General features: G+C 50.4%; 1 protein-coding gene across 1 annotated transcript; it reads left to right on the forward strand.

Moving 5' to 3' along the window:
- The first annotated feature begins 3,788 nt into the window (after positions 1-3,788).
- Positions 3,789-7,753, forward strand: ARL4C (ADP ribosylation factor like GTPase 4C). Its single transcript, XM_029226035.1, has one exon. The coding sequence runs from the start codon at positions 4,267-4,269 to the stop codon at positions 4,843-4,845; it is 579 nt and encodes a 192-aa protein (XP_029081868.1). The 5' UTR covers positions 3,789-4,266; the 3' UTR covers positions 4,846-7,753.
- Positions 7,754-13,027: the final 5,274 nt, after the last annotated feature.

The raw sequence follows: 13,027 nt of genomic DNA on the forward strand, positions 1-13,027 counted from the left end.
AAGCTCAGTAGAGGGCACTCCTGTATTATAATAGCTAAGCACAGGGGGCAGTGGACCTGAACCCAAGGATCCCATCAGAAAAGGCAAATAATCACACACACTCCGTGCCTGTGGACACAGACACACCCGTGTTCTGAGATTTATCCTTATCCACACTCAACTTTGCATCTTATGTCATCAACCTTCCTAAAGCAAAGATAGTAACGACGGGATATATTGCTCTCTTTGCTGGATCCACTCAAAAGTTATTTTGATTGGTAGCACACTTGATTTCTAAGCCCTTCAAGGAAAAAAAAAGAATATTTTAGGATACAATTTCAAAATCACTGCCAAGTGACCGCATTCTGTTTACTTGAACTGAGTTCTTTTCTGGATGTAGAGTCATCTCGATGCAGAAGAGAAGGGACAGGAAATAACGCCGTTGCTGGACGTGAAATTCATCTCAGGCAAGACCCAGGTACATGTTATTCTTTGAGAAATGTCTTATTCCGATTAATTAAAATGAAGAAAGTAGCACACTGCAGCCAGTGTTTTCCACTCCATGGAATACTTGCCGATTGGTCGACGGTTGAGACTCAAACGACTGTGTCCATTATAAAACTGCTTTTTTTTCGTTGTTGTTGTTGTTTTGCAGGTATCACAGGTAACCTTTATAGGGCACTTACTGTGTGCCAGGCACCGCGCCAAACACTTGACGTGTATTATTTCATTTCATCTTCACAACCTCCACCTGTGTTAGATACATTTTAGAGATGGGGAGCTCGCGAAATGGTAACCTAGGTACTGCCACGTGGCTAGAATGTGGTGGGAAACGTATAGCCCCCCATCCAGTCTGTCCACACAGCCCAGACCGTTAGCGGTGACACTTCTGTTCATGGCTCGAAGTGGGCCTTGCATTTCTGACGTCTTGGTAAACATTACTTTCCTTTTCATAATTCCGGGGGTTCTCAATTGAAATTCATACTGGAAGGAAAGGTGACTCAGCTAAGTGACATTTTTACATGTTAGAAGTTATATTATCCACTGTAAATTCAACTCGTCACCTGGTGAGTGAAATTAGACTGTAGCACGGTTGCTATTCGATTATGGTGAGTTGCTGTTTAATGGCCCTGTTCTCGAAGGCTCCATTAATGTCTATTAATCTGCTTTTGCTACTGGACAACAGACAGCCCTTTATTACTAAACCCCATCACAGGGGGTGCAAAGTGTGGTGCTGCAGTCAAAACCCCAGCCGGCAGGAATTAGTTCAGCACCAGGGCAACACATCGCAGGTTTTACTAAAATATTGCCCTCCTACCATCCTTAAAATAAAAGCAAGACCTGACAGGGGACAGATGCAAATAAGAGAAAGGCATCCTACAGTAAGATCGTCTGTGGGAGCCGGATCAAGAGGGTTCCAGTCTGGTCTGTCTTTTTCCAGATGCCCAGGTCCCAGGTTACTAATCTAAGGCCCATCTCGGGCTGGCACCCAGCCTAGGTCCTGTCTAGCACAGAGGAAGGAGAGAAGAAACAGTCTCATGAGCAGGTGGCCATCTATGGGACAGGCCTTGAAGAGAGCCAGAAAAATCACTCCAAAAACACAAAGTCCTGTCTTCCCAGGGTTCCCAATAACTGAAATGAAATCATTCTAAATTACACTGACATCTGTTATTTTTGCTTACTCACCCCCATTAGCCCTTTAGGGAACAGATGCCTGATTTTTCTTTGGGAACCACCCCTCCCCAGGTTTAGCCCCTGGGCCCCATCCATCAGTGTGTTCCATCCTTCTGGACAGTAGTACTTGATGCAGGGCTGGGCCAGACAGGCCAGAGAGATGTGTCCTTCGGGCTTTTGTCCCAGTTATTGGGAAAGAGATGCACCTTTTTCTTTCTAGGATCTACACCAAGGATGTGAGCCCAGGGCTGCCAGTAGGAAAACAGAAGAGAGATGGAGAGAGACCTGGTCTAAAGACTTCTTTTGAGCTCCATGGCTTCTAGCCATGCCTGAACAGAATCGTAATCATGAACTTTTCCATTACGTCAGTGAATATATTTCCATTTTTGTCCAACTCAATTTGAGTTGAATTTCTTTCACAGCTGAATTCAGGTTGCTTACAACTTCATTCCCCGTTAAATTAAAACAGTGTGTGGGTGGGGTGTGGAGTGAGAGAGAGCACGCAGGCCCTCAGCCCTTGGCACTGGGCTTCGAGAAGGCAGTCTGCATGTAGGTTCCGCCTTGGCAAAGTCAAGCGCCCGGGCCTTGGTCTCCTCATCTGGCAGGTTGGACAGAATGATCCACAAGGTCTTTTCCAGCCCTGGACCCAGTCTGGGAAAGTGCTACCACCACGGGGGTTCCAAAGGAGGGATGGCTGGTCCTGCCGTCTACATGTGGTCTTTTCATATGGTTCAATGCCAACAAAACTGCCTGTTTTATCATAGCTTGTGAAACGAAGGTGGTAAAGGAAAGTATTTCTATTTTGGGTTTTACTCATAAATGGTTATCATTTTCATTTCCAGCCCCCTAGACCCCATTTTCATCTTTCTGTCTCATAAGCTGGAGTTGGGAAGAAGCCACCGTCCATTCTGCCTCTGCTGCTACTCCTCCAGAGCAGCTCTGCCCCAGATCTGTGTGCATCTGAAATGCACGCTCAGTCTCCTTGGCACCTGGAGAGGATGAGCCTTGGTCGTGTGTTTACAAACCAGAATAAGACCACTGAATTGGAGTGAGGGGAGATGGAAACCGGGGACTGGGCAATGGTGTTTGTTACCTACGGTGCCACCGACTCCAAGCTCCGGACACGTTTTGTTTCAGGCCCAAGTGCGTCTACAGGGCCTAGTGCAGGAGGAGTGGTTTACCTGTGGGCAGGTGATTCTCAGGTCTCAAAGTAGTAGAGGGTGCTCTCCCGAGATGCTAACACTTGACCTGGTATGTCAGCAGAGTCGGTGGAAACACAAATAAGGCAGCCAAAGGGGCTGTCTGGGACTGGTGAGTCGTCGGAGCTATCTGGGGCAGACAGGGTCTCCTTAAGCCGAGGTTTGGATGTGTGCATCGCTGCCGCCAGGCAGGAAAAGCTAGGCCTCCGGGGCACCCTGGGCACAGGCCTGCGCCCCAAGTGCGGCGGTGGCCCGGTGGAGCCCCTTGGAGCTCTGGCAGGGAAGCGAGCCAGGGCATCGCGAAGGGCCAGGGTCCTGGGCACCGCACAGGGCGCGAGAGTGGAAACGCGCCAGGGCTGGCTCACTGCGGACAGCGCCCTCCTTTCCCCTCTCTTGGGGGTCGGGGAACCTGACCCACCGCCCTCTCTCTCCGGCGGGCACTCTCACCCCCGCCCCGGACGCTCCCCAGCCCCTCGGGCAGAGCTGCCCCGGCCCGCCTTGCCCTGGACTCCGAGCCGCGCCAAAGCCCACGGAGCCTAGACCCCCGGACCCGCTCCCCGAGGCCGGCTGCACCGCCCATGGCTGCAGTCCCGCTGGCCTGGGATCGGGGGGCGGGGAGTTCCGGGAGACGGGAGCTATTTTTACAAGATGCGTCAGTGGGCCGAGAAGGAAGAGCCTGCTCCGGGGCCCATTGTCTGGGCGCTGCGCGGGAGGGGACGCCGGCGGCGATTTCGAAAGCTCCGAAGGGCGCGAAAGCGGCCGGCCGCGAGGGGAGGTCCACGCCCCACCCAGGGCCGCGGGAGGGGCGGGGCCATTGGGGCGGGGCGGGGCCCGCGAGGGGCGGAGCTGGGCGCCCTCCCGCCGCTGCAGGCTGGCGGCGGCGGCGGCGGCGGTGAGGGGACGGCGGGGACAGCGAGGCGGCCGCGCCGGCAGCAACAGCCGGGGAAGCCCACGCCCCGCCTGCGCCTCCGAGGCGCACCCCGGGAGCGGGAGCAGCCCCGCGGCGGCACCGCCCAGGCAGAGGCGAGGGCCTGGCACCCGGAGCCCCAAGCCGTTAACCGCGGAGAGCCCGGGCAGCGGCGGGAGCGCGGGGGCGCTGCCCGAAAAGGCGCAGAGCGAGCCGGGGCCGGGGGAGGGCGCCGGGCGCGAGCATCTCGCGCCGCGGCAGCGGAGGCGGCTTCACGGGAGACAAAAGCCCGCCGAGAGAAGCGATGCCTGGCCGGCGCGGGCGCGGGGGCCGCGGCGTCTGAGCGCGCCGAGCCGTGCGCCCCGGGGACGCCGAGGTTCGGCCGGTGCCGGCGGCCGAGGGCGGCAGGCGGGGCCCAGGTGCGCCCAGCCGCGTCGGGCCCGTAAGTGCTCGGGGGGCGGCGCCCTCCCGCCGCAGCCGCAGTGGCCGGCGCCGCAGCGAGGAGCCATGGGCAACATCTCTTCCAACATCTCGGCCTTCCAGTCCCTGCACATCGTCATGCTGGGTTTGGACTCGGCCGGCAAGACCACGGTGCTCTACCGGCTCAAGTTCAACGAGTTCGTGAACACGGTGCCCACCATCGGCTTCAACACGGAGAAGATCAAGCTGAGCAACGGCACGGCCAAGGGCATCAGCTGCCACTTCTGGGACGTGGGCGGCCAGGAGAAGCTGCGGCCGCTGTGGAAGTCCTACAGCCGCTGCACGGACGGCATCATCTACGTGGTGGACTCGGTGGACGTGGACCGGCTGGAGGAGGCCAAGACGGAGCTGCACAAGGTGACCAAGTTCGCCGAGAACCAGGGCACGCCGCTGCTCGTCATCGCCAACAAGCAGGACCTGCCCAAGTCGCTGCCCGTGGCCGAGATCGAGAAGCAGCTGGCGCTGCACGAGCTCATCCCGGCCACCACCTACCACGTCCAGCCGGCGTGCGCCATCATCGGCGAGGGCCTCACCGAGGGCATGGACAAGCTCTATGAGATGATCCTGAAACGCAGGAAGTCCCTCAAGCAGAAGAAGAAGCGGTAATGCGCGCGGCAGCGTTCCGAGCCGGTGGGGGACGAGCGAGCGAGTCAGGAATGAATGAATGAAAGGCTCGATGGCCGATCGGGAACCCGCGCCCGCGAACAAAGACAGCGAACCAAAGCGACGCTTCGAATTTTTAAAGCGGAATGCAGGACTAGTGACTCGACCTGGGTATGTAGGCAGACTTGCCAACCTGAGCTCGACCTGCCGTCACCCCTAGCTCAGGGGACCTTTTGTCTGAACGCCAGAGCTGCTGAAGGGTTGGGGGCCCCACTGGGGAGTGGACGTGCAGGTCCCGCCGTATGCCCTCCTGGCCCAGGTTGGAAGGCTCAGATGTCAGAGACAAAAGCGATTTCTTCCTACTCCATCAGGGCCAGAAGTTCAGGCTTCCCTGCCCTCACTGGGGATCGCACCTGTGAATTTCCTGAGGTATGCGGTTCCCAGAACCCCGGGAGTACCCGTCTGGGGGCATGGTGGCAGTGGGAGGTGCTGGGGGGGGACAGCCTCTCCTTGAGCTGTGAAAGCTGGACAATTTTATGTCACAGGGCAGGCCCCTGTGAAGATTCATCTGTCCTGCCCTGGGCCCAAACGAGGTGCTGGTTTGGGCCATCAGAGGACTGCCTGGAACAGTAGGGCAGCCGGAAGGCACGGGGTGCTGCGCTGGCCTCCTCTGGGGAATGCCCGCGAAGAATGCCCCTTTCCTGGTGCTTTGTGGTAGCTTCAGAAGACCAGTTATGTTGAGAACTGCTTTTCAGCCTGGAATCAGACATCTTCCAGATGGTTTGGACTCTGTCCATGTGTAGGTCATTATCACACAAAGAGACCAATAAAAAAAAAATTAGAAAAAAACAAAACAAAAACAAAAAACTGTTGGAGGTGGTGGCCAATGATGCATTTTCTGTTTGCAGAATAGTTAAAGGTGTTTAAAGGGTAAGGCTCTTGACATCAGTGCTGGATGGGGTGTGTGTGTAGATGGAGGGACCTCCCTCTGCACTGTGTAATCGGCATACATTTCTAGACCCATATGTGTGGAATCTTAAATTCTCTTAGCCTACTGTTTGGCTTGTGTGAGCACACCAGCTGCATTGTGTGCTGAATGACAAGCGGGTTTTGGCAAGGGATGTCTCTTGTAATCCTAACCGCTTGATGATGGGTTATGGTTTTCAGACATGTTTTTTTTTTTTTTTTTAAATCTGCTACGAATGAATACTCACCTTAGAAATAACTCAGTTTAGGAAAAAAAGACTTTGCTTTGCCCTTTTAGATCCCTTTACACTGCAAGTGGTGACATGTTCAGATTTCTAATTGGTTCATTGTGGCCTATCTGGTTTCAGTATTTTCATTACAAATGTCTCGCTAGCGTATTTGATGTCATGCACCAACAAATAAAAGCCCACCTTGTTGCAAAGGCCGACCTCATGGCACGGATTTAAAGGCGAGGGAAAAGCACAAGGAGGGCCTTCCTAATTCCTTCTTGTGGAAACTGGTTGCAGAGCAAATGCAGACACAGTGAGTGCTTGAGATAAAGGAAAGCCTGTGACGTAATGGTCACCTGTCCTCAGGCTCCTCACGTTTACTTGAAAGAGGCTTTGGAAACAGATAAAGTGAAAGAAGAAGAAATACCTATTTTTAATAGTGTAATTTAAAAAATCCTTTATAATCAGGACTGAGTCTTGGTTTGCAGAAGCTGTCATTTACCCTGAAACACAGTATCAAACAGGAAACTTAACGCTTCCTGTGTGATTTTGATTTCCTCTTTGAATCCGTGTTTACAGGTGGAATTATGTTTTTTTCCCCCCACTATGATAAATTTCTTTGCGAAGGAGGCCTTTAGAAATTGAGTATGATCATGTGTGTGAGCATGTGAGGTATTCAAGTTATAAATCCATGCCTATTTTCCACTGCACTCAGAAAGTTAATTTAAGAACCAGAGGTAGAAGTCCCGGCTTCCTGCTTGAAACCCAATTCTCCCATGAAATACTTTAAAAGAAGAAACCTAGCAGGCCGTCTTCCTTTTCTCTTTTGTCCGTGTATTTGGTACCCCTCCAATGCTGGTCTTTTTGTAGAAACTCAATAGAGAAAATATAGCTGAGCAGTGTTGAAAAGGCTGCAAGATTTCAGTTTACATATCGACAGCATAGTCACTGATTTCTAAATGGGCTGGTCCCATCATCTGAAGACTCTGTATAGAATTATTAAAAAAAAATCCATCTTTCTTTATTTTCTTCACACGCAACGATTTCTTAAGCACTTTGACATTTTGGTAGTTCCACACTATTGAGAGAATAATATATTTATTTTGTGACATTGCAGATGCCAAATACTGTAACCTTCTCGTGCTGACGATACTTTGGTTCAAGATCACTGTTCAGACCCTCTCATGCTTTACCAATGATGCGAAATGACTTTGTTTTTTGCATTATCAGTACTTAAGGGTGCAGTCAACTGTTAGTAATTGTGCAGTAGAGCTCTGTGGCGTAGCAACCGATAGCTGAGTCTCAGTTGATTTCTGTAGTGTTTGCCCAAATAATAGCCCATTTCGTCTCTGACCAAATGGAGGAAACACAGGCTAAATCACCTTGGAGCGGTCACCCGGAGAGTCCCCTCCAACACAGCCGCTGATTTATGCCTCCTGCTCTTGGGAGAATGAATGGGCTCCACATATAGAGGAAGTTGGCCTCCCCACACGAGCTTTTGAAATGTTTTCTCATAGACACAGGGAGGCCAGTTTTGTTTCCGAACGATTCTCTTCACAAAATCTCTGTCATGGTGTTGGGACTATGTCTCCTGGTTTGTTTCCATTTCTACTGCTGTAATTCTCTGTCCTGGTCATCTTCCTCTTTGGGTTCCCGTTCCCTTTTATATGCATATATGATCCTGTGAACAGAAATAAATTATTTATACAATCAAACGTTTGGGGAAATTGTCTGTGGATGGTTTTTCAAGTTGCCTCTCTTTGTTTCTAGGCCTGACTGGAGGGGTGGATCGCAAGATGGGCTCTGCTGTCTAATGGGGTCCAGGGCTGGATGAATCATCTCTGCTTTTTCGGTTTAAGTGTCTAGCCCTTCCCTGCATGGAAGATTTAGAGGCTCGGGTGCAGGAATCTGTGTGCCTGTCCCCCTTATGATACCTGTCAGGGGTCCTCACAAATCCTTGAGGAAAATGGCCTTAATGCCCAGCCAGCGCCAAGCCTCTCAGTTATTAAAAAAGGTCGTGATTGTTAATCACTTCAAATATATGATCTGATTATGTAAAATTGGAAACATCTGTGTGGTACTGTAAGAGCAGAGTAGTCACCACGCTGCCCAGCATCTTGGCTGCTCTCTTGGTATCTGGGCTGAGTCCATCACTCTTGAACCCATCAGAGAGACTCCAAGACCTGAATCCTTTTAAATAGTAGGTATGGTGAGACCATCCTGCTCTGGACATACCAGCGGGAAAAGGTCCACTTTCTAAAGAAAAAGTGATTGGACCAGAATCGGTAGACCCTCTGACTGGTTCAAAGTGTAACTCATGGAGGCCCTTAGCAGACATTAAGCAAGGAAACTCATTGATTGGCTGGGTCTTAACTCTGGAGCCAAAAAGCCAGTTTCAAATTCTGAGTCATGCTCAGGGCCCCATGAGTTTGCTGAAGCTCCTCAGCCCCTGGACCTCAATTTCCCCATCTGTAAAATGGGCTCATAATGGTTGTTGGGAGGATGAAACACAATAGTGCACGTGAAGTGCTTGTAAAGCACCCGAGCAAGGCTTGACTTTATTGTTCACTTTGCAACAGAAGCTAAAGTTTAGGAGCCAAATTACATCAAAAGGGCACAGATGCCATTTCTAAATACCGAAACCTAAAAACTGCTTATAGGAGTAGAAATATTAGAAATCGAAAGAAGCAAAAATTGGAACCCTCTTTTGTTTTGTTTTTTTTTTTTGGTGCAACCTTAATTTAAGGAAGGAATCCCCGAGGAGCCAGGTAATACTTGGTACTTAGATGATATTGTTCATCTTATGTTTTCCAGGAAAGTAAGTACAAATGCACTGACGCCTAACAACTGAGAAGGCTAATTTTAGTCCTAAGCAACTGCCTTATTTTCCCCAATTTGAACTTTCCCCCCAAAGTTTTGGTTCTTCATTTGTAAGTGTTTGCGATAGACAGTGGGTGTCTCGAGTTACTGTTTTCGTGCCTTTACATTTGTCTCCAGGGCCTGTGCTCTTGGAACAATTCTGTACCAACATCATAGGCTATTTTGATGTCACATTTGTATGGTAGTAAGGAAGGACAAATTGTGTGCAAAAAGCAGAAGATAAAAGGCCTGAAATGATCAAAAAAGTAAGAACACCCCAGAACTTGATCCCCTTTGATTTCCCAGCTCTCAGCCTGTCCACCTAACCTCTCCCCTTTCCTCCTCTGCGGCCATGTGCACATCTGATGCCCACAATCTGGCCTTGGCCTGCCAGGAGACAAACTGAAGGCATTTCTGTTCTCTCCTCAAATTTGTGTCTTATCTGGAAAACGGCCTTCTCCTTCTGGTTCTCCTGGCTCAGCTGAAACCTTTTTTAAAATAGAATTTGCGCAAGACAATGGAGCACTTTATACATTTGTTTTGCATGGTTTCTGAACTTCAGGGTGGGGCAACTTCAGTCTCTAAGAGGAAACTGCAAACTGAGGGTATCCGAGAAACTGGCATGTGGCTTCTTCCCCAAGATTAGAAGTGAGAATGAAAGAGCTGTGTGGTTTAACCCCACCTAAGTTTTCAGAACATGGCTTGGGTGTTTCTTTGAATGATCTGAACTTCTATGCTGAGGTGCTTTCGTTGTGTGACAGCACAGCATGAAAGAAATAACCAAAACAAGTCATTTTTTTAACCCATCTATAGCATGGGTTTGAGAAGACAAGCATCTCTTTTGCATTTATTAATTAAAATTGCTCTCACATAGTAATGTTAAGGACAGCTCTGTTTCTATTCCCGTTAGTCCTGTGTAATCATGGTAATAGCCACTGCTAATCCTTATTGAGCACTTCATGTGGGCTGGGCACCATCCCCATGCTCAGTGTTTTATCTACTTGATCTTTTTTCCTCCCAAGAGCCCCAAGAGATCAATTCATGCATCAAAAAGATTAATCAATCAACGGTATCTGCACTTGTAGATGAAGAAACTGAGGTGAACAAAGATTAGACACCCTCCTCCGAGGTCACTGGCTGTTTAGGGTGGAGCCCAGATTGAAGCCCACGGGTCCCTGAGACCCCGAGGCTGAGCCCTCGGAGACTCCCCGGCCTGCTGCGCATGGAGTAGAAGAAAGCTGGGACTCTGCATCCGGGGAGAAGAGGGTGGAGGCTGGTGTCACCGGCCGCAGCATCCCCTGCCTGCACCCTCCTGACAGGGGGACCACCACTTCCCACCTCCTCCCCAGAACTCACACTGACAGGCCTGGCCCCAATGCCCGCACCTTGCCTTCCCTTCCCTTCTCAGAGAACACAGCCCAGTGTCTAGAAAAACACTATCCCTCTTATGCCAGTTTCCATCCTTGAAGAATTTTCTTTCTGGTGTTCCTTTCAAGAAACTGTGTTGGGGGCAATGGCTCCTTGCCTTACGCAGGGAGGGGCATTTATATACGGCAGGGGACGGACCCTGGGGGTGGCGGGTATCAGTGTTCCCGCACTGGGATCTGAGTCAGCTAACCTCTCAGCCTAGATCCCCACCCCTGCCGCCGCTACCCTGTGAGGCCGAGGATGCCTGCCCTGCCCGTCCCTCAGGGTGATTCTAAAGATAACATGAGGTAATAGAAAGCACTGTCCAACCTGCAAGGCGAGTTGAGACACTTGTAAACGTGTGTTCCCCTTCGCTCTGCGCCGCTGCCCTGGCTCCCAAGGGTGTTCTGCTCGTGCCGTTCTGGACAAGCCCGGTATCACGGACTCCCTCTTCGTTACCACTGATAAGAGAACTTCCACCTCACAGAGTCAACCAAAGGAGACTTCAAGACGGAAAACATCTCTCCCTGGGAGATTCAGGGCATAGAGCCTTTAGTGTAAGCTTTTATCAAGTGACTGTTGGGGACAATAAGCCTCCTTACATCTGCTGTTGGCAGAATTCTCATCATTCTACTGGCTATACTCCGATTATATTCATTTCCTGAAATGCTAACTCCCTGTGCAATTACTCTCAATGCCCACGTCTCATAAAAGCTAAAATAATTTCAAGGTATAATTGAAAAGTCATCACGGTAAGTAATGACAATTGGAACAGCTTATTTCATAAGTATATGTGTGGATCCAGAGATGAACTGTTGCATTGCTAGATAATTTGAAGGGCACTGTGGTGCCATATTCATCATGTAAAGAATGCTGTTAAAGCAATATCCACCAACAGTGTGGCCTCCATCGTACTGAGGACACTCCACTCCTGGGCACTCAGGGAGATTTATAACATGGTTCTTGTTCTCAGAAGCCTGATATTCTAGCTGGTGCATGAGGGCTAAACTATCAAGTGAGGTGTTTGACTCCAACGTGAAACCGAAGTCATTGCTCCAACCATGGTCACATTTTTCATGCCACGTGAGCCTTGGAGCAAAACTAGAAATAAGAACCTGTTACTCTGTGTCCTGATTCACATAATTTGAAGACGTCCGTTTCTCCATCAGTCTCCTTCTCCAGCTCTTTCTGAGATTCCCTGGGGGGTGGTCACTGTGCTCATGACCGCTGCTTCCCCCATTTCCTTCTTTCCTGCCCCGACCTCTGTGTGTTTCATAGACCTTCTGGCAGCGAGAATCAGCATGGCAGCCAGAATCGCTGGTCCGCAGCACTGCTGACCCTACTTGTGTCGCCCCAGTCTCAGTGTCCAACAGACATTTCAGCGGATGCTTCCTTAGGGAGGGCCTCCTCGCACGTGTAAGGGACTCAGATGTCTGAGAGCCTGGGGACTATCTGAGTGGCCGGCCCAGGCCCGTCCTAGAATCCTGCTTCTTGTCTGACACTGACTGTTTCCATGAGCCTCTCTTGGGTGGCTCAGCCCTCTAGTCCCGTGCATGGGGCTTTTCCCAGGAGACACCTCAACTGACTAGAAATCCTGGGACAAATGTGAATCCTAGTGTGGACCCCCAGGACCCTAAGGCAGATGTGTGATCTGTCTTGGATCCAGATTTCTCCCATAAAATTGGAATTTCCTGCAGAGGTATTGATAATGACCGCTTCTTCCTGAAACTCACTCCAAGTCTTCATTCTGCTCTCCCGGCATCTGTTTGAGTAGTCGGGATGATGAGATCAGAGGTTGAAGCGTTTGCTTTAAGGTAAAGGCTTCTGAAGCCAACACTGTGGGTAACCCATGCACACCCATGCCTTTTTTTTTTTTCCACTTTATTTATTTTTGGGTCTTTGTTGCTGCCTGCGGGCTTTCTCTAGTTGTGGCGGGCGGGGGCTACTCTTCGTTGTGGTGCGCCAGCTTCTTAGTGCGGTGGCTTCTCTTGTTGTGGAGAACAGGCTCCAGGCTCATGGGCTTCAATAGTTGTGGCGCACGGGCTTAGTTGCTCCGCGGCATGTGGGATCTTCTTGGACCAGGGATCGAACCCGTGTCCCCTGCATCGGCAGGCGGATTCTTAACCACTGCGCCACCAGGGAAGTCCCCATGCCTCTGTCTTCTTTCTTGCTGGCAGACCTCAATTTTGCTTGGGAGACATCCTCTGCCTCATGGCTATGTGCTCAGGGAAAGTGACCCTGTACCAAGTTTAAGGGGAGATTGGTCTGAACCACGAATTTAATTCATTCTTCTGACCAGTGACTGGCTTAGGAAGGGTCATGTGACATGATTCTGACCAATGAGACTAGAGGAAAAGTCTTTTTGGAGAGGATTAAGTGGATGGACTTTAGGAATTGTTCCTTAGGTTTTAAAGCTAGACACAGGCACCATGTAGCTCTCCTTTGTTTCCTCTGAATTTCAGCGAATAAAGATGTGATGCCTGGAGTGGCTGCAGCCATCTTGACACCATGAGGAGAGCCAGCCCACACACTGAAGATGTGTGGGAGAAGAGAAATATTCAAGGAAACTGAGTCTTAGATGATGTCACTGAACTGCTGAAATAACCAACCCTGGGACTGCCCAACCTCAGGACTTGTGGTTATGTAAACAAACACATCACCCGTTACTTGAGATTTCAACTACCTGCAGCTACAAATCCTCAACTAATAAGATCCATCAGACA

Source organism: Monodon monoceros, unplaced genomic scaffold (assembly GCF_005190385.1).
Source record: "Monodon monoceros isolate NGI ecotype Baffin Bay Population unplaced genomic scaffold, NGI_Narwhal_1 Super_Scaffold_16, whole genome shotgun sequence".
NCBI lineage: Eukaryota > Metazoa > Chordata > Mammalia > Artiodactyla > Monodontidae > Monodon > Monodon monoceros.